This window comes from Maylandia zebra, linkage group LG17 (genome assembly GCF_041146795.1).
Source record: "Maylandia zebra isolate NMK-2024a linkage group LG17, Mzebra_GT3a, whole genome shotgun sequence".
In the NCBI taxonomy this organism is placed as follows: domain Eukaryota; kingdom Metazoa; phylum Chordata; class Actinopteri; order Cichliformes; family Cichlidae; genus Maylandia; species Maylandia zebra.
The window spans coordinates 20593667-20616782 of NC_135183.1; the positions used below are offsets into that span (position 1 = coordinate 20593667).

The 23116-nt window shown below is 39.0% G+C and overlaps 1 protein-coding gene and 1 long non-coding RNA gene across 7 annotated transcripts; one reads left to right on the forward strand and one right to left on the reverse strand.

Moving 5' to 3' along the window:
- Positions 1 to 566: 566 nt before the first annotated feature.
- On the reverse strand, positions 567 to 8192 carry LOC143413144 (uncharacterized). Its single transcript, XR_013093730.1, has 3 exons — positions 8103 to 8192; positions 750 to 863; positions 567 to 654 (listed from the first exon to the last, which is right to left on the reverse strand). It is a non-coding gene; the product is annotated as an uncharacterized LOC143413144 (long non-coding RNA).
- On the forward strand, positions 3049 to 21543 carry LOC101484556 (acyl-coenzyme A thioesterase 1). Of its 6 annotated transcripts, none has more exons than XM_014409302.4 (11): positions 3049 to 3223; positions 11257 to 11462; positions 12075 to 12174; positions 14458 to 14642; positions 15098 to 15258; positions 16296 to 16415; positions 16545 to 16630; positions 16699 to 16792; positions 16904 to 16984; positions 17144 to 17285; positions 19569 to 21539. In XM_014409302.4, the coding sequence occupies exons 2-11, from the start codon at positions 11270 to 11272 to the stop codon at positions 19691 to 19693; spliced, it is 1287 nt and encodes a 428-aa protein (XP_014264788.3). In that variant the 5' UTR covers positions 3049 to 3223; positions 11257 to 11269; the 3' UTR covers positions 19694 to 21539. The 6 variants fall into 6 exon arrangements, with proteins under 6 accessions (XP_014264788.3, XP_004566469.3, XP_004566470.3 ...); XM_004566412.5 differs by lacking the exon at positions 3049 to 3223 and adding an exon at positions 7595 to 7819 and having other exon boundaries at positions 19569 to 21538; XM_004566413.5 differs by lacking the exon at positions 3049 to 3223 and adding an exon at positions 7658 to 7806 and having other exon boundaries at positions 19569 to 21543.
- Positions 21544 to 23116: the final 1573 nt, after the last annotated feature.

Below are 23116 nucleotides of genomic sequence, written 5' to 3' on the forward strand. Positions count from 1 at the left end.
ACTTTGCTTGTATATGTGGGTAGCAGCAAGTATCATTCAAGAGTGAAGGTGTGGATTTTTTTTAAGGACAGGCATCTTTACTGATCAGCTCTGTAACTTTGGATAGTGATGTGGTGTGACTGTCCACAGTGATGTGGAGTTCCAGCGGTTTCCAGGTCGTGGCAGGCTTGAGAACTGGTAGTTCTTGGATTGTTCCTGAACAAGAAAAGGGTGACAGTTTGGATTTTTTGTCCAGACCTTGGTTAAGTTGTGACACATCTAAATAACGTGTACTTACATACAGTTGTTTGAACTGATGATCTTTGAATCTGCAGTTGTTTAGAAATGTGTAAATCTACAGTTCTCTTTCTTAGATCTTCTGTGAATTCCTTGGACTTTCCCATTGTTCTGATCACTCCAACTAGCGCTGTCAAGAAAATGCTTTTTTATGATGCAAAGATAAACTACCAGTAGTAGTCAATCATGCTTACAAATGAGAAGTTAACAGGCCTTGGCCTTCTCAAGTTAAGATACATTCTAGAAACCCTTATAAAAAGATTTAAGTGAGTGCATATATAATTTAGCCTGTACATGTAATTTTGACCCTGTGTGGATTAGTGAACCTCTTGTTTTTTCAAAAGTCATTAAAGATGTATGCCATACAGTCATTCCACCCTGAAACAAGAACAGTTCAAAATAACAATTAGAAGCTTAAAATTACCATCCAATGCCCATGTTCAGTTTATGTAAACCTCTAACCACGGCTGTACCTTTATTTTCTTCACACAGTTCAGTCAACTGGAGCAAGGCTCTGACGTCTGCAGGTTCCTTGGACTGTTGCATCAGTTCTATCAATCTTACTTCGTTGGAATAAGCATCATTGGCTGAAACACAGAAATGAGAGTTAGACCATCGAAGAGTTGCTGTGAGGTCAGGATCTGATCACTGTTGGTTTCTTACAAATGGACTCAGGCTGCAAAGCATTTAATATTTCCTCCAAGTCCAACACATGAGCTCTTGTTTTCTGCAATAAGTTGTCTTTGATTTGATCACGTATACTTATTGAAAACATTGACTGTAGAGGTATTGGTATAAAGATCTATCACCTCTCACATTTTAACTGGGCATTCTAAGCATCGCTGCAAACTGCCATATCAGGAGGTAATAACATTTTTAACTGAAAACACTTGCATTTTACTGCTGTGATGATCTGCCATATAAAAGGCCAAATGTCAGCCCGTCTGATTATGCATAGGCAGTGGAAGATCCACATTTTGATTTATAACAACCTTTCTGACAGCAACCGTAACGAGTCCTGTGGAAAGACGCCCACATAATCTGATCAGCCCAAAGCAATCTGAGTCTGCTGCATCCTGTGTGGGTGCTAAAAGGGTCATTCCGCAGCTTCATTTAGGATCTCCATCATCACTTTGGGCAGTTCAATCAAGCTTAAATCTGAAGATGCAGATGAGATCTTTCCAACCTGCTGCTTAGGGAATTTTTCCAGAACCCCACAGCATGAGAACTCTCTGGGTTTAAGAAATGTAGAAATGATCATTTTTTAAGGGTTCAACAGGTCACATTTACAAAAGAAAAAATGTAAATAATTAACCATAATAATGTAGAAATTCAATAGTGAAAATAAGTTCCTCCAGAAAACAGCACTTCCAGGATTACTCCGCAGGTTGATTGTCATAGATGCCTGAGAATGCTGGTGCCTCTAACTGGAAAAATAAGATTTTTTCTAACTCAACTTTTTGTTATTGATATTCTAAAAGCAATAATAACAGTAGTAAAAACTTAGCCAGTGTTGTGTCTACATAATATAACAGACAACTAACAAATGAGCAGTTTTAAATTGTATCTTTAGGCTCTTTGTTACAAGCAAACACAATTTCTTCCAATTTATTTAGTTGAAGCTAGAAAAAATGCAAAAGCTAACACAGTTTGACAGATATGAAATAGCATTTTTTCACCAACAAGAAGATTCCTAAAGAGCTATTAGCTGACAATTTTGCATATCTATGCATGGTGTGCAGTGCGCCATTAAATATTTTTGAGGATGGTGGACAATTTGAGGACAAAAAAGAAGTAGCAGGCCTAAAAAAACTACCTACAGCAGTTGAACATTTGAGAAATGGGAAATAATCCAGCAAGGATGTGACACAGGACCTGAGAGATGCATCTGGCCTTTCAGTTGATCCATCTACTGTTCACTGAAGCCTCATCAGAAATTGTGTCAGTGGAAGGGTTGCTGTCAAGAAGTAAGTAAGGGAAATAGACATTAAAGGCTGGTGTATGCATTACACCAGTTTTTACTGAATTTCAGTAAAAACTGGTGTAATGAAGTGATGAATCCAAATTTGATACTTGTGGTTCAATCATCATCAGTGTACATGGAGGAGGTCAGGAGAGAGCTAAAACATGGTGGAGGCTCTGTCATAGTTTGGGACTCTATTTAAACCAGTGTTGATGAAATTATGATCGGAGAAACGTACCATCAGATTTTAGCCCATCTTACAATACCATATGGAAAACACCTGATTGTCAAAGGCATCAATTTCTCAGGTGGACAATGATCCCAAACACACTACCAACACAGTAAAAGCATATCTGGATAGAAAAATACATTGTGGAAGACTGTTAGTCGTGGATTGGCCTCCCCAGAGCTCTGACCTCAACATTATTGAAGCAGTAAATGGTAAATGGTAAATGGCCTGTATTTATATAGCGCTTTACTAGTCCCTAAGGACCCCAAAGCGCTTTACATATCCAGTCATCCACCCATTCACGCAGACATTCACACACTGGTGATGGCAAGCTACATTGTAGCCACAGCCACCCTGGGGCGCACTGGCAGTAGAGGATCATCTTAATAGAAAATTGAACAAAATGCAGAAACATCCAAAGGAGACCTTTGAATGTCCTTTAAGAAGCCTGGAGAATTGTTCCTGAGGACTGTTTAAGGAAATTATAAGAAAGCTGCCTCAGAGAGTTCAGACTGTGCTGAAAGGTTGTCACACTAAATATCAACTTTCAAGCCCAGAATTATTTAAACTCTGTGTTAAAAGTCCGCTTGTTCACTGTAGCTGTTTTATACTACGTTACCCATGATGCACCTCGGTATCTGTACTTCCTGTTGGGAACGTGTTCAGCGCAGCGCTGCACAGATGAGAGGTGTGTCGGAGGAGTAACGTATTAACGTGCATTCGGTGTGAGTTAATACTGCGTGCGTGCTTACCATGTGAGTATTGTAAGATGAGAGTGAGGCTTGTTGACTTTATCTGTGTAATTTGCTATCGCTAAGAGGCTAGTCCCATTGCTATCGCTAAGAGGCTAGTCTCGTTGCTATCGCTAAGAGGCTAGTCCCATTGCTATCGCTAAGATGCGTTTTGTTTGGCCTACTACAGGCAGCCTTGTGTTCAGCCCATATTTCATTCCATATACGACTTACTGTCAAGCATTGTGGTTGTAGGTGGATGTAACTATTTACTATGTTTATTCTCTGAATCGTTGCAATCTGCAGAGGTCTGGTTTGCCAATGTATATACAAGCCAGAAATTCATTTATGGTCTTAGGGTGCCATCTAGTGGCCATGAGGTTATGGCAGATTGTATAACATTACGCTGGAAACCCACAGTACTGTATAAGGGGTACACTGCTATCCATAGTGGTTAATACAAATGTTTGTTCTTTCTGTTTACAGATGACCACACACACATACCCATATACACACTCACACCCCCGTTACCTGCATGTGAATACTGTAATGCCTCCCTACCAACGCTGTACATCCTGTTGATGTCATCTGCCACCTCTTTAGTAAAGTTATTTGAACTACATCACTGTGGAGTACCATTCCTTCTGACCGAGGACGACTCAGTTGAAGCGTGATCGGCAATCAGTGCAAACATACATTACACTCTGTTTTCCCTGATATACTGCATTACTATGTATGTTTGCACATTTCAATAAATCATTGCACATATTTCCTCTTTTCAAGAGTTCAAAAGCTTTGCACAGTACTGTTTAATAGTACGTAAGTATGATATAATATATATATTAGATCTAGAAGCGGCACAGTGATGGACTGCATAGTTTCAATATGCAGAAGTAATACTGGTCCACATAGAAGAAAAACTCAATGATTAAAAGTGGGTCTTAAACTGACAGGTCATCATAAAAATGTAGTTTTATTTTTCTGAAATATTTTCTGTCGGGGTAGAAAAGGAGCAACAGTGCGCTGATACTTCACCCAAATCTTTGGAAAAGCCACATAGCAAAAAGAATTATGCGGGGAACAGCACCCTCTGGAGGTTATAAGGCAGAACTACAATTTATATCTGGTATTTGGTCAAGTGGTGAGTTTAAATATTCCGTGTATTTATTATTTCACAGAGGTGGGACCAAGTCATTGTTTTGCAAGTCTCAAGTCTTTATCCTCAAGTCTCAAGTCAAGTCTCAAGTAATGTCAGGCAAGTCAGAGTCGAGTCTCAAGTCAGTGGTGTAAAAGTCCGAGTCAAGTCACAAGTCTGAAACTTTGAATTTCAAGTCCTTTCGAGTCTTTAAAAAAAAAACAACGAAAAAATAATGTTGCAGTTATGCTAAATGTAAATATTAGACCATGTAATTTTAAAATCTGTGTTTTTCTCAACACATGACAAAATAGTGAACTTAGAAAATATACACAAATTGTGAAATTGCACCTCTTTAAAATGCAGCTCAATTAAACCTAGCTCCAAGAATAATTTTCACCGACAGTTCTGAGATAAGCTGCATGTTATTCTTGGATGCGGTTGTAGGACCAGCTTTAAAATCGCATGACAAAAATATACACATTAAAAAAAACTGTATCACCAACGTAGCCTGGACAACATTTGCTAGTTAGATGAAGTCAGCTATCTCATCTTAGCATATTTATATGCATATTTATAATTATACGGTTCTTGGAGTGAGTGCACACACTCATGAAGTTTAGTAACTTCAGGTCACTGCAACAAGCCCAGGTACAGTTTACCGACGGATGGGTGCAGGACCTTGAAATGCACCGTGTAGAACGAAAGACCATCGTACGTATCATAAGTTTACCAGTCTCACAAATCGTCGTCATAAATACACATTCCTTAACCGTTTATTAATAGGACCTTTGAGCTCAACGGTAATTAATTAGTAGTGGAAATAATTTCTGGTAGCATCACAGAAATGTAGCAGTGACAACAATATTGTATGCTGTAATCGCACTGGGCAATTAGTGATACAAAAAACCTGTTTTATCCTGTGAATAAAAGTATATGTTTTTGTCAATGTACCATAATAACAGAAGCGAAACGCAATATTGTGTCAGGACAATTCACTATTTATGCACAATAAATAAAGGAGCATAGCGCGACAATTTCTGTTCAGCGCCAGACTTGCTTGTAACCTATATCACCAATTATGTTATGAAAATGACGTATTAACTACAACAGCAGACTGACCTTTGTGGAAATGCTTGGAGCAGACTAACCTGTGAGCTGGAGTGTTCTGGGACGTTATATTTGATCTTTGAATGGCTGCAATCCAGGCCATCCGTTGCGTCTTTGTTACTTCGGAAACATGGCTTGAACAATTTCTCTTCAACGACGTAATCCGATAACAACCGATCTCTTTACCCGTCGGCTTCCCGTGGCTGTCATGCGACCGGCTATTGCAGTTAATAATACAACAGCTTCTTGACATTTTTGTGTTTCTTTTTATCGCTGTATAACTGATTTTAATTGAAAGCCTGCGTGCGCTAGTACCGCTTGCCACGAGTTCCCAGAATCCTTTGCGGTTCTACCCGTGAATGACGTCACATTTTCAATCTCTATATAATATGCATGTTAGATTTTATATTTGGGGTAAAATATCAAGTCTTTTCAAGTAAACCGGTTCAAGTCCAATTCAAGTCCCAAGTCATTGGTGTAAAAGTCCAAGTCAAGTCACAAGTCTTAGAACATTTTTTCAAGTCAAGTCTAAAGTCATAAAATTAATGACTCGAGTCCAAGTCATGTGACTCGAGTCCACACCTCTGTTATTTCATGTACGTATACATTTGTCTTTTCATAGTTTAGTGTCATTTTATATCTGTATTGTGTGTTTACTTTTGTTTTTCCATCAATTTGTGCTACTTTGTAATCTTTTAAAAATCTTTTTCCATTTTTGCACCATTTTACATTACTAATGGAAGACTACCACACTTTGTGGTTCTTTTGATCCTTTTTGCTAATATAGTGTTAGTTCGCATCATTTTCTGTCTCTTTATTTGCTTATTACATTAACTCATAAACTGTTGGCTGAAAGTAGAGGAATGTGTGACTCATGACTGTACCAGCTTCTAGTTTTGTCCATCATCTTTATTTATGTATAGGTTTTACTTATTGCTATTGTTTAGTTTACTTGTAGCACATAAATTATGAATATTCAGTAGCTGTAAGTAAATAGGGGGGATGGGGGGACACCACTATTAATGAAAACTTTAAATACTTAGCTATTATTTGGTAATTTAAATAGTAAAAACTGTGTTACCTGTTTGGAAACAAAAAATGTTTTAAAACTGCTAGCTGCCATTTGAGTGATTAAAAGGTAAAAGTCACATGGGTGCTCATATTCATGTAAGGGTGACTGCTCCTGTCTCGTTAGTTGGAAGACTTCTGATCAGGGAACAAAATGTGTATTAAAACAGATCACTGGTACATAGAAAGTGGCATACAAAAAACCTCCAAAACAGCAACGTTTGCTCACACACAACAGAAGAATACCTTGTAGTTGGTGTTGCTTTAATCCCTGGAGATTTACACAACATGTGGGCGGAATTTACAGAGGAAAGTATGCGGGTAGAGTTTAAAGTCCACCAGAGGGGCCAGGTGCACCTGCAGACTCAAACTCTGTGCTTTCTGACCACTTTTTTTCTGAAAGCAATGAAAATCTGCTGGATTAAAGGCCTTTTTGTGTTTTCACATGTGCCCTTACTTCCGAGTTTTCCATGTCTGCAAGAATATTATGATGAAGTGGATCTCTTCCACTCATTTCCACATTAATCCTCCTCCTTTTTATTTCTGACTCCACTAGAGTAGCTAAAAAACATATTTATTATTGGTTACTCATTTATCTCAGCAGACGCCCATTTGGGAAGAATGCATTACACTGAGAGTTGCTATTTTATACACTGTAGGTTATCTAAACTACAGGAGAAGTGCAATGTTCTTCAAGACATTTCTGCTCTGTTGTTCTGCATTTTTGCCTTTGCTCCTGTGAATGTTACTCCTAAGCTATTACATTAAGGATATCTGCTGCCTTTGACTTCACAGAGACTTTCTAGCGCCTGATCTTTGGCTCACATACTCATAAATATTTTGAACCTTTGGCTATGTTTAATATAAATATCCACCGTTCTACGGCATTTAAGAAAATATGGAAGAACATAAAGGTGGATGAAAGGCCTTACTCCCCTGGCAGCCCTTCAGTGTGCTGAAATCAGAGTATATGTTTGTAGATTATCTATTACCCTATCAGGAGTAAGTGTTCTTTCCTCCTGCATGTGCATTTACAATTTAATGCACAAACTTATAGTCTACGCCCACGTGTGACACCCCGCCTTAAACCCCGCCTCCTCTTCCTGGCTGCAGTCAACGGATCCAGTCGATGTCCATTAATTTAGGCCTTTACTAAAATTCACGAACAACAAGGAGAAGCGGTGGAAATAATCGTCAAGAATAAGAGAGAGAAACTTGTCTCCACAAAGCGAACAGGTGGAACTTTGTCACACCCTGTTGGAACTAATTCAGGAGAAAATCGTCTCTTCGTGATGTACGTTTCGAAGGTAACAGAGGACAGCGGTTATTTTTACATGTGGTACTTGAACGCAGCACGCTTCTATTAAACCAGTAGTTCCCAAATTTTTTTTGCTGGACCCCCCTTTGTTTTACAAGAAAAATATCCCCCCCCCCTCCCCCCGCTCACGCACACACGCACGCACAAACACATCCTCCAACCACACGCACCCGTATTTTTCTCCATTGCGGTTTATTTCACACCTCAAACATTTAGTAAACAATTAAGCAAATACAAGTAATCTGCAGGTAGTAAGAAAATAAACTACTAACTCTTTTACGCTGCGTCCGCACGTACACCGGTGATTTTGAAAACGCAGCTGTTTCGTCCACACGTAAACGGCGTTTGGAATCACCGAAAACTGAGATTTTTAAAACTCCTTTTTTGGGTTTATGTGTGGACGAGGAATACAAAGTTCGTCACGCAACATTAAAGGTGTGTGCCTTTTTCTACGTCACGCTGTGCGCCACGTTATTGTTTACAGGAGATGAATTGCAGAATGATAGATAGTCAGATTAACAGTATTTTGTCTCTATCTTCAGGTTTTACACATGCAGTTACTGTCCCTCTATTTAGAAAGGCAGAGGCGTCACGGTGTAATTATTTTACATGTAGTTGGTTTTTTTCCCTGTGTAATAATATTCAACATTGCTATCAATACATTTTTCAAAAAATGCCTCTCTGTGCAAAATGGGTTTAAAAACATAAACAGCTGTGGGATACTGTCTGTCTCTGATTTGAACCGAGGGAACAAATCGTGGCAGGATCAGCCTGATATTATTTGTATCCCACTGTAACTTTACTGTATAAAGAGCTAATATCTCCAAAATGTCAGGAGTGGTTATTTATTACAGCAAGTGTTTGTGTACTAAAAATCAAGAATGTGGGATACTGTTTGTCCGTGATTTGAAGAGCCCAGCGCTGCTCCCGACGCAGGGAAAACCAATTCTGCAGGGGAGACCTAATTGGCACTTGTGCAGGTGAAACCAAACGGAAGATATGCTTCACCATATTTTCTAGTCTTTGGCTTAGAATGAAATTGGCTTGGGAACATATTCAGCTATGCTTCATCTCCTGCTTTGCGTTTGTGTAGGCGCCCCATGCTAGCAGTGTCCAAGCGTTGTTTTGTTTTTCCCTGTTCATGCCGCGCCGCCCCCGGGTGCGGGCCCCACACTTTGGGAAGGTCTGTATTAAACTGAGATTGGTTTTTAATATAATTAGGGGAGTTTACTTGGGTGGTGGCCCAACCGCTGACTTTTAGGGTGTAGTTGCACGCTGGGTCTTGGGGTCCTGGCTACATTCGGCTAAGCTAGCACGGACCTGCAGCCGAACTTTAACAGATAAAACGCTACCTTCAGTTAGGGTGAAAAGTTTATCGTGTTTCTACTTGTCAGACACAGAAATGAGCTGAGGTGTTTTAGCCTTAGCAGAGGGGCTCTGTGGTCTGTTAGTAGGCCTCACCCTCAGCAGCGTACTCCTACCAGCCGCAGGTGGATTTCTGCCTGACTGCTTTCTGTTTCCAGTGCAAGAAGGAAACAGCTCAGGCTTCCATCTGTAATTGAGACAACATGACTGTGTATTTCCTGTACGAAGTGTAGTTGGATGAGTTAAACACCTGGAGTCATCCAGCCAAAGCAATGGGTAGTGCTCAAGGGACCAGGGGCGGATCTAGAGAAATTTTCTTAGGGTGGCATGAGGGTGGCAAAGAAATCAAATGGGGTGGCAAAATCAAAGCCCTTTTTTCCCCCCCAAACACATGTGCAGGTTGTTACATATGGTTAAAATGATTCAAATGCAGTAAGTATACGCATTTTTCATATAAATATAGTCTACAACTTAATTACTGTCTGTAGCCCACATAATTAAACACTTTAGTTACATAAAACGTGAGTTTTGATGCTATGTACTGTATAGCCTGTATAATAAATAAATATGTAGCCCAATAAGTATAAAATCCAGAAAGCTACACAACATTGAGTGGTTCATTTACAAACACACGTCTAAGTTTCACTGTTTTTTGTTAGAAAACAATCACATTGTTACATGTTAAATTACACAAAATGCCAGAAATCTGCACTGTCATGAACAAAAATTTAAACCTAATTTTTCATGATTGGTTGGATTAACCCACTGAGGTCTGAAATACAACCGGCCATTTTTGACTCCTTTTGAGTTTACGTTTGTATTTCACCATCAGATTGTTTCATTTTATTTTTTTCCCCTTGTCTTGTTTGGTATCTTTTCAGCTCAACTGAATTTAGTTGTTTTTTTCACTGACATACTGCATTAGTACTACTATTACTATTAATAGTACTATTACTGATCTGAAATCACACAAAGAACTTAAAATCCTAGTTGTATTTTTTTACTGTAAAAAAAACCCCACAGACATGTTGGGTAAATTTTTATAACTTGAAATGCAAATATAATATAATTGTACATTTTGTAAACATGCAACTATTTATCTAAAAATGCAGCCAATGCACCTGCTGTTTTTTTCATTTTGTGTAAGAATTTAAAAATATTACTAAAACTAAAATGAGAGAACAATCAGGTGTCGCACTATATGCACCACAAATGATGTGTGCCAGTAAAAAAAAGTTTGTCCACCAAAAGACAGAACAGCACAGGGATAAACCTGCAGGCCTGACAACAGGAGGTGTATCACTCCGCTGGTTTTCTACTCAGTGTTTACGTTGCAAATGTGCCTTTGTGACATTCATTAGTGCCCTCACTGACACACAAAACAAAACAACGACTACACAACAGAACAACTACACAACACAACACATTAAGTAAACACTCCACACTAAACGTCACAACTCTCCCACATCTAAAAACTCTCTCTCTCTCCCTTGCTCTGTCTCGCTGCCGTTACCGTCACTCCTAAAACTTTTCCCTCTTCCTAAACAATCAAATCCCACGTGTTGACTTATTTTTTTTAATTGCATTTTTCCACCAATAAGAAAGAGGTGGCTTTTTTTCTTTCTTTACTGTTTTCGCGCTGTCCTTAGAAAACGCTTAAAACACACACACACAAAAACATGACGACAGTATTTAGTAAAGAGCGTGGCTTATATACATTATCATAACTCTGGATTTACTGGCCTGTAATTAAAATTTAAAAACTTTAAAGTCTGAACTTTCAATGTGGGCTGAAATAGAGAGTCAGCGTGGCTGCAGCTTGTTGCTATGTCAGCTTACATCAGTCATGTGATTTGGAGGTGCAGTGTCCACAGAGGGTTAATAACAGTCACCTTCCTTCCATTTCCAGAGTGTAACATCCAACCACCTGTGTAAAAAGCAAAATTCCCATGGTGTTAATGAACTTTGGCCATCAGTCCAGAACATGAACTTTGAACATGAACCATAAACATGAACTTTACCCTGTCTGTGTTACTCAGTTGTCACAGTTTCTCTCCACAGACTGTTCTCAGCCATGACCCAGGTCGTTCCTCCGATCCTCTCCGTCACCCCGAGTCGGGCTCTGGTTGATGAGAAGTTTAAAGTGTTGGTGGAGAATCTTCCTCCGGGATATCCGGTAACCGTCCGCTCCCTCCATAACTCCGAGGACAAGCACGACTGGGAGGCTTACGGGCACTACGTCAGTGACCACAGTGGCGTCGTGTCAGGTGGGCTTCTTTGTTTTCCTTTTTTTTTTAAACTTACCAATACAAAAAAAAAAAAACCCAAGTACCTGAAAAGAATAATAAAGTAAACCATTGAACAGATGCATAAGAAGCTGACGTTAAAAATTATATTTGTACATTCACACATAATTGCTATAATCAAAGTCATATTTAGTTTGCCGTTTATGAAGCAGGAAGCATTGAATCCATTCCAGCTCCTTTGGTGTAAATCAAAGTGATGACAGGTAATCTGGAGATGGATACCTGCAGCTCATTTAGGTTGCACAGGTAGTCCAGCTGAAGGCTTCCTGTGTCCCAGAGTCTGACATAATGCAACAGATGTACTCCAGTGGGATTTTTGTTTGGTTTTTTTTCCTCTACATAATCTTTAAATTCAACCAAATACTTTTTGGTCTTACTTTTGGTATTACTATTACTTTTATTACATTTTTTTTTAAATTTTTAACTAAAATCAGCGAGTGTTGTTGAAAAAGGTGTTTTACTTTTGATGTTTTTGTTGCACATGTTCTATTGAACTGTAAATGACATAATAAAATGTTATCTCACTTTTAATAAAGCGAAAGATAAATTGCTCCCCCCCCCCCCCCTTTGCAGTATCAGAAGACTTAAGTTACGGAGGCACATACACAGGAAAAGAGCCCATGGGTTTGCTGTGGAGCATGCGGCCCGTCCCGGGCAGCCGCCCAGGCCTCAGGTAACACATTCAATCTTCTAGTAAATCTCGTAGCATGGCTCTATAAATGACTTTTAATTACTAATTACTCAAAATTTGTACTCCAGGCTTTTTCCCCAGTGACATCATCGGTCTGCATTAAATCCCAAACAGCAAAGGTAGTCTGGACATACTTCTGTCCAGATGTGTTACATATCTAGATAGAAATTTGACGACTAATCTGCCAATTTTTCTCTGATTAATCGATTAGTCAACAATTATTTCAATAACTCTTATCACCTTTTCTTGTGGGCAAACCTCCTGTTCTAGGCTCCAGTACCTCACCTGCTTAAGACTGCCCATTTGTGAATATCACCCTGTTGTCTAATCCCACAGCAAATTAAAACAATCACTCATATGAATTTGAAAACAATCAAACGTATTTTTAACATTATTCAACAGGACTCTCAGATTAAAAACGAAATAAATACAAATGTTAGGTAATAAAGATTAAAGTGCTAGAAGTATTTAAAAAATAAAAATGCTAAATGGAACCTAAATGGGTTCTGCACATAAGTTCAGTTAAAGCTTCAAATTAAATAAAAAAGATTTTATTTTCCGGTCCAAAATAAAAAGTTTCCAGATAATTCAGTTCATGAATTCACGATTGCAGTATATGCTCTGGAGTGACGCTTGCTTTTGAGATGATGTTCCCAGCTGCTGATAACCATGCTGAAGATGCTCTCGGTAATGACTTCAGCTATTTGAGACATGCAAGAGCCTATGAGCTGTAAGACAGTGTAGTTACTCCTGTTTAATGGTTTACTATCACATTTCACTCATTAGCTAACAAAACTGAACTGTTTTGCTGCTTGCACTTCGCTCTTTGTTAGTATTGAGTGCAGTCTTGGCATATGATATAGGGAATACTTCCCCCATAGCTTCCTGGAGTGTATTGCAGTTACAAAAACACATTTACCCGATTTGAAAATATAACGCATCAACAAATTTTTATAGTCAACATAATCTATTATCGCAACTAATCGTTGCAGTCGTAGTGTGTTATCTGGCTTCATCGATGGATAAAGTTGTGGGTCATCTGCATAGCAGGAAAAATGCATGCTACGCCTTCTAATGATACTGCCTAAAGGAAGCATTTAGAGTGTAAATCTAATCAATGTGAAAACAGTCCCCACTTCTGGCAATCCAGTTATTGTGGCGTGAGTGAACTTATCAAAAGTTCCATGGCGATCTGCTGCACCTCCCCTGTCTCTGTGGCTGCCGTGCTCTGTCAGAAAATGACTAATTGCTGATGCAATACCTCTTGACAGTCCATTGATTTAGCATTGTGGCCTCACTCAATCCATTCGACAGCAAGTCAGCTACTTTGTTTGTTTTGTTATCTTGTTCTTAAGTGATGACGTATGAACCCTGCTTCCAGGTCCAAATTACTCTGCGTTTATTAAGGCTGTAGTGTTTTTAACATGTTTTAATGTTTTGTATCTTCTTCTATTTAATCTGAACAAGCCCCTAAAAAAAGTCAGTGATCACTTTCAGCCTCTCAGTTTTTGTTACCACTGTTCATTTTAATGCTCAGTTTTTAAAGCCTTACGATGTAACCACAGCCCAGCCTATGCAGCAGTATATTAATGACTAACCTCGAGTTGTGGATGGATTATTACTACAAACAAAAAAATCAATAGGAAGGGACATCTGAAGATGTCCATGTAGTAAGGTCTAAGATATGATGGGGCCTGATCATTCAGGACTTAATATATGAAGAGAAGGATTTTAAACAACTCTAAATGTCACAGGAACAAGAAGCTAATACAGTTAAATCTTCAGGGATCCTTGGTAGTTCTTATAAATGACGAGTCTTCCTCACACACAGAGTTCCACAGCAGGTGGCTCTCTCCATAGCAATCACAATAATGCCATGCTTTGTGATAGTATTGCCTAAGGGAAGCAAGTATTATGTAAATAATCTAAGGAGCTTGAAATGAAAAGAGCACAGTCCAGAGATGGCAAATTATTATCCGTTGTATCTTCCCTAGGGCTTAATACTCACCACCATTTGATCTTAGAACTGAAGAAGCTTCATGGATGAGAGGTGAAACATCTTCAGCACACCTAAAGAAGTTCAGCTGCTTTTCTTCCCAAACTCCTTAGATTACCATGATCTGGATGACAGAGAACATACACAGACCTCTAAAGTAAATAGTATTGGTCCTACTACAGAACCCTGTTGAACTCCATAACTAACTTTTGCTTGTGTAGGCTACTTTTTGTTTAATCTGTCAGGTAACTCATGTCATTATTGGCCAGGTTAAGGAAGATGAATGTGTGCACACCCATGCTGGTCACCATCTCGGTCCACAGTGGACACGAGGGCTTCAGGGACCAGGCCCCTCTAGCCTCAGTCCTCACAGAGAGATGGTACATGGCCCCTGGCATCCAGAGGATCACTAATAATGAGCAAGGAGTGCAAGGGACTCTGTTTATACCTCCAGGTACACCTACAGCACCTGTAATGACACTTTTATTCTCTTAAATACGTATTTTGTTGATTTTATTTTTTCAGAGTGGCTGGGGTTTTTCTTTCATAATGGTGAAATGTAAATTTAAAAAATCCGTTCTGCTTTTCCTTAAAATATATTCTCATATTAAACATGGCTAAAGGTAAAAAAATAAATAAAAAAATAAATAAAAATCAGCCTGTGTACAAGTAACATGTAAAAAAAAAAATGCAAAAGCTCAGGCTTCAAGCTTCAAGCTGATCTAAATGCTGTGGCATTGAAACATGCGGGCAGGGCTTGTGTGCCTGGTGTGACCATATTAGTGAATTCCTCTCTTTCTGACAATATACAGATCCAAGAGTAGGAAAAAAATCCACCTGATGTCCGAGTTTTTAGCTCACAAGGATGACTTGAACCAAAGTAATTTTGTCCTGTTTGTCTGACTTCAGGTCCTGGACCGTTTCCTGGGCTGCTGGATATGTGGGGAGGTGGTGGAGGGCTGCTGGAGTATCGTGCTGCCTTGCTCGCGTCTCACGGTTATGTTTCTTTGGCGCTGGATTACCTCGGATTTGACCAGGAGTCTGAAAATTTGGAATTGAAATACTTTGAGGTTTGTGTGACAGGTCACCATCCAAAATTATGAATTAAGGCGTTCCAATCACTTTCATGGCCACAGGTGTATAAAATCAACCAGCTAGGCATGCACACTGCTTAATTAATAAAAGAAAATGGGTTGCTCTTAGGATCTCAGTGAATTCCAGCATGGTACCATTATAGGATATCACAAGTCCAGTTGTGAAATTTCCTTGCTACTTAAATATTTCACACTCAACAACCGCAACTTAGCCATAAAGTGGCAGGCCTCATGAAATCACAGAGTGGGGTCAGCAGATGCTGTGGCACCAAGGTTGCCAACTTTCTGCAGAGAGGGGATGGCCCCTTCTTGATCCTACGTGACTGTGCACCAGTGCACAAAGTAAGGTCCATAAAGACATAGAAGAACTGGACTGGCCTGCACAGAGTCCTGGCCTCAACCTGAAAGAACACCCCTGGAATGAATCGGAGCGAAAACTGTGAGCCAAGCCTTCTTGTCCAACATCAGTGTTTGACCTCACAAATGTGCTTCTGAAAGAGTGGTCAGAAAATTCCCATTGTCCCCTCTGACCATTAGACTTTTCTCCAGAAGGCATTTGTCTTGTTCATGTGGGCAGCTGCAAATTTCATTTGTTGGACTTGGACCCATTCTTTCCAGTATTGGTCAATTCAGTGAGTGCTGTCAAACAAATCCGTTTTAGGCTGCAAAGATAAACTATCAGTTGTAGTTAATCATGATAACTTACGAGAAGTTAAAAGGTCTTGACTTTGTCAAGTTAAAGGACACTCGAGAACTTTCAGGTCCACTTAAAAAGATTGAAGTAAGTGTATGTATGTATAGAAAACCCAAAATAAATTCAGACTTGTGCACCCATTTATTATTGTTTAAAGTCATGCATGTTGTACAATGATTCAACTCTGGCAAAAGAACAGTTCAAAGAATTCATTAAAAGCCCAAAATTACTCTGACATGCATGTCCATGATGAGTGTTTGTAAACTCCTCATTACATCTGTACTTATTATTTAATATTCTAATATTCTGATCTCTTCAGACGGCGTTTAATATTATTAAGGACCATCCTCAAGTGATGTCAGACAGAGTTGGAATTTTTGGTCTTTCTCTCGGTTCACTTGTTGCTGTCACCTTGGCAGCCTACAGCACCATTATCAAGGTCAGAGTGCGAGGGAAATGACTTAAATTTCCTCTTCTTTTACCTTTAAAGTAGACCTTAACCCACTGACCTCTTTCTTACTCCAACTGAGGTATAAATCAAATTTCGTAATTTGTCATTTCATTCCAGCCTTGTTGTATTGTTTGTATCAGCTCCAACCACTATTATCCAGCACAGGGGAGCACAGTCGCATCCAGGTTTGAAGGAGTAACCAGGTGGGTCCGTGTTTGTCGGTCCATTAAATTATTATTGCTGTTTCGTAATTACTAATATGTTATGACAGGCAGCTTTACAAGGCGCGTGTGAATGAGGACAACCAAGTGATCTGGAAAGATGTTGGTCTGGAGTTCATCACTGACCCCTCAAACATTGCCGAAGTGAGTGCTGGAATATACTGCAAACACCTGCATGTTAAATACCAATACAAGTCAGTGCTGGACCTGTTTTATTATTTGTAACATTGTTGTAAAGGTGTTTTTTGTTGACAGGTAGGCAGAATTAACTGCCCGACATTGCTGGTTAACGGCTGTGATGATCAGAACTGGCCCACAGTGGAGACGGCGGAGGATGTGAGGTCACACACACTCACACAAATGCTGTTTATGAGAGTGATGGATGTCAAGAATACTGGAAAGTTGGCAGTTCTTGTTTGAGTATTGTGAACATTGAACAAATATGAATGTGAACATTAACATACAGTTAATTTAAGGTTGACCTCTGACCCTCAGGTAGCCAGGTTGATGCGTGAAGCTGGAAAGGAACACCTGTTGAGCAGATTAGCATATCCGGACACCGGACACCTGATTGAGCCACCGTTCTCACCTCATTTTAGGGCTACGACCTTTGTCATACACAGCAGTAAAGAAAAAGGTCAGATTCCCACACCTGTACAAAGGCTTTGGCCTCACATCCTGTTTCTTACCTTCTTACAGATTCTGGTCATAATAACAAAACTTCATCAAGTACTATAATACACTGCTCAAAAAAGAGAGTATAGCATCAAGTCAAACTTTTGGGATATTGACCTGATCAGTTAAGTGGTAATTAAAGACTAAATGAAGAACTGTGTACTAGACAAGCAACAATGAGACAAACAGGAATGGCTTTACAGGTGGAGACCACGGGTATTTTATGCTCCTACTTAGTGACACCAGTTACAGGGATGTTTAATCACTCTGACCTTTTGTCTTTTTAACTTTTTTTTCAGTAAAACAGCTGCAGCTTTATAGCCTTTGTACTTTGTCATCAGTTAACTTTGGAGTTGGTACAAAAACCTCCAAGATTAAATAAGTGTATTCAGCATTAAGAGGGAACATATAGGGTATCACTGGGTGGTGTTGAGGTCTGAATCTGAGGGCAGCTCCTGTAATCACAAAGAGAAAAGCATCATCTCAAACTATCAAAGTTTATCCCTCAAATCTAAAATAATAAATAAATCTTGCCAGTCCTCACACACTGATCGGAAGTTCTGCTCTTAGGTTTTTTTTTACTTACCTCTGACAGCTGACATGGGAACTGTTCAACATAGGCAATAATTTATATGTTATCTAGTATAATATTAACCTTTGAGTGGATGGTGCTTTTTAAACAGAGGTCTGCAAAGATACCTGGGACTCTCTGATCTTAGAACTGAAGAAGCTTCTCGGGTGAGAGGTGAAGCGTCTTCAAGAAACTTAAAGAAATCTGCTTTTCTTTCCAAACTTCTTAGAGTACAATGACCTGGATGAATGAGAACCTTCACAGACAAATCGACCTCGTTTCCTCAGCGCAAATCTTGTGGAGCTTGTGTTTATCCTCAGAGCGACTGATGTCATTTAAAATTGATAAACGAGATTTAAAACGAGGGAGTAATGGACACCAAGCAGCATAGAAACAGGCTGTAAGCTGAAAGAGCCAGGCTGTAATAATCTGTTTCTAATGCTCTATTTTTCAAAGTAAGACGTGTGGCTTAGGTTGTTTAGAGGACTTTGTGCTGGGCATTGTCTTAAAATAAGATAAGATAAGATAAGATAAGATAACCTTTATTAGTCCCACACGTGGGAGATAAAAAATGGAGATAAAGAAAAATGTATTTTTATTTGCTGAGGTGGCTGTAGTGGAATCACCAATTTCTAAACTGCTAAAAACAAGTCTTTGTCTCCTAATGACATTCGGGGCATCCTGAAATAATTTATTATATCAACGTAGAACAAAACATTACAAATAAATTTACTCGAGCCTATACTCCATAACACCCGATTGATTATTTAATGATCTCCTCTGTGTTTGTCACAATCTTCACTGACTGCCTTTGACTGTCACTACAGTCACACCACTCGTCACATCGTGAGGGGAGGATATTTGGTCATTTGAGCAGATCGGTTGCAGGACTATATTACTGAGGTACACGGGTACCAGTCCATGTGCGTCATTAACTCTGTATTGAATGCAAAAAGCCCAAGTGCTCATTAAAACAAAACGTGTGCCAATAAAGTACTCTGTCCATTGATCCCTCCTTTTAAATATGTTAAATCGCATCAGTCAGGGTAAACACAAACTCCAACAGATTTGTGCTGAGGAAATGAGGCATACTTGCTTATTTTGTGCTGAATATTGTGAAACTGATTATCACCAGTTAATGTGGGCGGATTCCTGATTTTATGTTACAAAAACACAGATCTTTTTTTTCCCTTTTTTTAAAAAAACAAACCAAAACAATAATTTCATTGTTGTATGAATGTAATTTTGATAGATATATGCATTTGCACAAGATGGAGACCTTTTTATTCCAGCATCTTTAATAAATCAAACCATATGACACACTGTCGGACAGATGACCATTCAGTGAAAATAACGAATCAACACGTGAGGCATCATTCTGAACACGGAGAGTAGAATACGTAAACAAATCTAATCGGTTAAGGTAAAAGCCTGAGCACTGACTACTCATCTTAGCTAGCTAGCTAATGACATCATTACTGATTCGCTTACAAACACACATTTGACTTAAGAAAAAAGTGCAACGGTACTGCTGGTCCTTCCTTCGATAAGTCCAGTTTGCTGCAGAAAACGTCAGGCTGACAATGGACCGTTCTTTATTTGTAGTTTGACGTGTGTGTGTGTGTGTGTGTGTGTGTGTGTGTGTGTGTGTGTGTGTGTGTGTGTGTGTTGCAGTGCTACTACTGTGGGGAGGAAAGACCAAACCTCACTCTGATGCTCAGGAGGACTCCTGGAGGAAGATTTTGAGCTTTCTGCAGTTTCACCTGTACTGTGGCCCATGTCTCAAAGCAAAGATATGAAAAGGTGCATGATGCTGCTCAAAAAATAAATACATCATGTGCCTTTTTCAACCATCCATGAATTCAAATTTTTATGGTGGGACATCAACCAAACTGTTTTTCTTGATTTGTATCTAAAAACTAATTTAGCCCATTTGAGGCCCCTTTGTTAAAGGCCCACTTTCCTCTGATTGGCTAACTTCTGGAAGCCAGCTGAGGGGTAGCACCCATAAATTTGTTAGACAATGTATGTTACAGATTTTTACAGATATCTATAATTTTCCCTGTTAACTAAAAATAGCTCACTTGCTTCCCAATAGAAAACCTGTTTGGTTAGATTTATAAAAAATTATGATGTTTTTGGGTTAAATTGTTATGGTTGAGTTTTGGTTTCCCCCGGCAATGCAATTCAAATCATGCTCTAATATGTTACAATAGCATCACTGATGCCCAGATTTGACATATTTGACAACATAGGAAAACACGACAAAAGTTAGAATATATTTTTAATTTGGATTTTTTCGAATTCCATGGATTAGACATTTTATAATTCAAGTGGCAAATAACGAGTCTCATCTGTGTTTTGTTCTGTAAGATCAACAACCTACAGTGTTAGGTTTTGTATTGCTGATTGTCATTTATGCTTAGAGTTTTATAATTAGTTTTAGATTGGTAGAGGTTTGATCCTTAATAGTCTGCAAACTTTGTGTGCATTAGAGAGCACTCTGGGAGCATGGGAGAGGTCGTACCTTGTCTTATTGTTTTATGGTAGGATAAACGTAGCTATATCTGTTTTAGGCTAAGTGCCTTTTGTTTAGATGAACTGCTGGACTTCCAGACCAGCAGGTTTAGAGAAGTCATTTATGGGGTCACACTCTGACCCCACACACACACACACACACACACACACACACACACACACACAGGCAAGGTACTCTTTGTTTGTATGTAGACGTAATATGTTAATGAACCTATGTATATTCATGTAACCCCAATAAAAGCAGTGTTATGGGGGAGCGGACAAGAGCGACTGGGGTCAAGCGAAGGAACGGCGCTTGTCGTGGTTGTCTCCCTCATGCATGAGTAACACGAAGAACTTTGCCTACTTGGTGTTTAATGCTTTTTGCTGTGTAGTTGAATTGTCCTCAACGTTCCAGCGAATAGGTTTATGCTACAAACCCATCATACAGTATTAGAGAGAAAACCCCAGCTATCAAACTATCCTGTGTGAGCAAGCACTGGGCGACAGTGAGGAGGAAAAACTCCCTGTTGACAGTAATCCAGATGGTGGATGTGCTTATTGACATATTATGTACTGTCTCCCTCAGTAGATTCAATTCAATTCAATTTTATTTATATAGCGCCAAATCACAACAAAAGTCGCCTCAAGGTGCTTAGTCGCAATTAACAGCAACATTTAGATGCTGTTAAATGTTTTAGTTGTTATTATGCATTAAACAGTGTTTGTTGATCTTGGAAGCTTCATTCACTCAGAGGTGTTTTTTATTTTTAATACAGGCCTCAATGTCTCTTTGTGTATACTTATATACTCAAATAACACCAAAAAAAACAACAACCTGGGGGCTGGCTTGGCCCTCGATCTTGACACCAGGAACTGACTTCCAGTGAAAGCTTTCACTAATGTCATGTTCCTTGATATACAAATGCCAAGTAACTCATCAGCCTCTCAGAATACTGAGAAATGTTAATTCAACACCAGTGAAATTACATTTATTTTATAAAATGTGATTACAGTTTAAATGTGGAGGGCCCGGAGTGTCAAAATGAATTAATTAAATACGCCATTAAATAATTGTTTCATTAATTAATTAAAATTATATTTAAATGAATATTTCAATAATTAAATGCCCATTCATTTTATTTAAAACATTTAATAAATTATTTATTCAAATTTAATGTAATTAATGACACAATTCATTTAATAAATAACACATTGATTCTTTATTTTACATTTTTATTAATTATTGAAACATTTAATTGTTTAATGATGTATTTATTTATCATTTTGCACTTCTGACCCTGCCGCTATGTTCTTGAATTTATTTTATCTGTCAGCCTCACTCGTCAAAGTCTAGATAATCAATTGCTATGACCTCGTGGTAGTGTGGACTTGGGGCAGCCAGGTATCCCAGAATGCATTTCAAAACACAAGCAGCACTAGTGGTGGTGTCTAAAATGTAAGTTTTATTAGGGCAGGTTGTCAACATAGAACATGTTTGTAGTGCTCTGATGTTTTCAGTCGCTAGCTTTGCTAACAGTCAGCTGACAGAGTGTACCAAGCTCACAGCCCCGGGACGTTTCTCGGTACTCAAGTATGCAAGTCTGTACCCGTGTTTTCACTAGTCTGTACTTCTGAACTTCAAACGGGAGTCCAGACTTCCCGAGAAAGCAGCCCAATCATTCTACAATTGGAAGGCAGTGTACTTGATGACATCACAACTCCAGAGTTTTTACTGCCATCCCCCCTTAATTTAACTGTGATTAATATTTTCAGTTGGAAAAATTTGCTTTTACATGTTATCTGTTTATAATGTCTAATAAATGGTAAATGGCCTGTATTTGTATAGCGCTTTACTAGTCCCTAAGGAACCTAAAGCGCTTTACATATCCAGTCATCCACCCATTCACACACTGGTGATGGCAAGCTACATTGTAGCCACAGCCACCCTGGGGCGCACTGACAGAGGCGAGGCTGCCGAACACTGGCGCCACCGAGCCCTCTGACCACCACCAGTAGGCAATGGGTGAAGTGTCTTGCCCAAGGACACAACGACCGAGACTGTCCAAGCCGGGGCTCAAACCGGCAACCTTCCGATTACAAGGCGAACTCCCAACTCTTGAGCGACGATCGCCCCTAAGCTTCATACAGGTCAGCACAATCACTACATGACAGAATAACAAGTTTAATCTCTCTTAATAAAAATGGTATAGAGCTATACTGCTTCTTGAATAAAAACAAACAGGTTAGGATGCTTTTATTTTTATTTTAGTAAACACTCAAACCTACAATAGACTTGGGAAAGAAGTGAACAAATATTTAAAACATGATCATTTCTGGAGCAGCCTTCAGGATCTGCACGTATTAACCTCCCGTTTCTATTGTGTCTCAAAATGTTTGCAGCAGACAGCATAAAGCCAAATAAATAAAGGTTTCACTTACAGACACTACACCCCAGTGACGCTGATAAGCCACTTGAGTTTTTTCAGCAAAAACATGCCGAATATTGCCCACAATCATCCCTCTTTGTGAAAGCTACTTCAGTAAACCAGCATTAATAAAGTTTTTCTTTCTTTTAAGTTTTTGTTTTTGTTTTCTTTAATGTTAATAAAGATACAATGTTATGCAGAGATGTACTTATAATAATAATTTTGTAGTCAAATCTGTTTATAGTTTTCTTCTTCCTAAGCGGAGCATAACAGAAA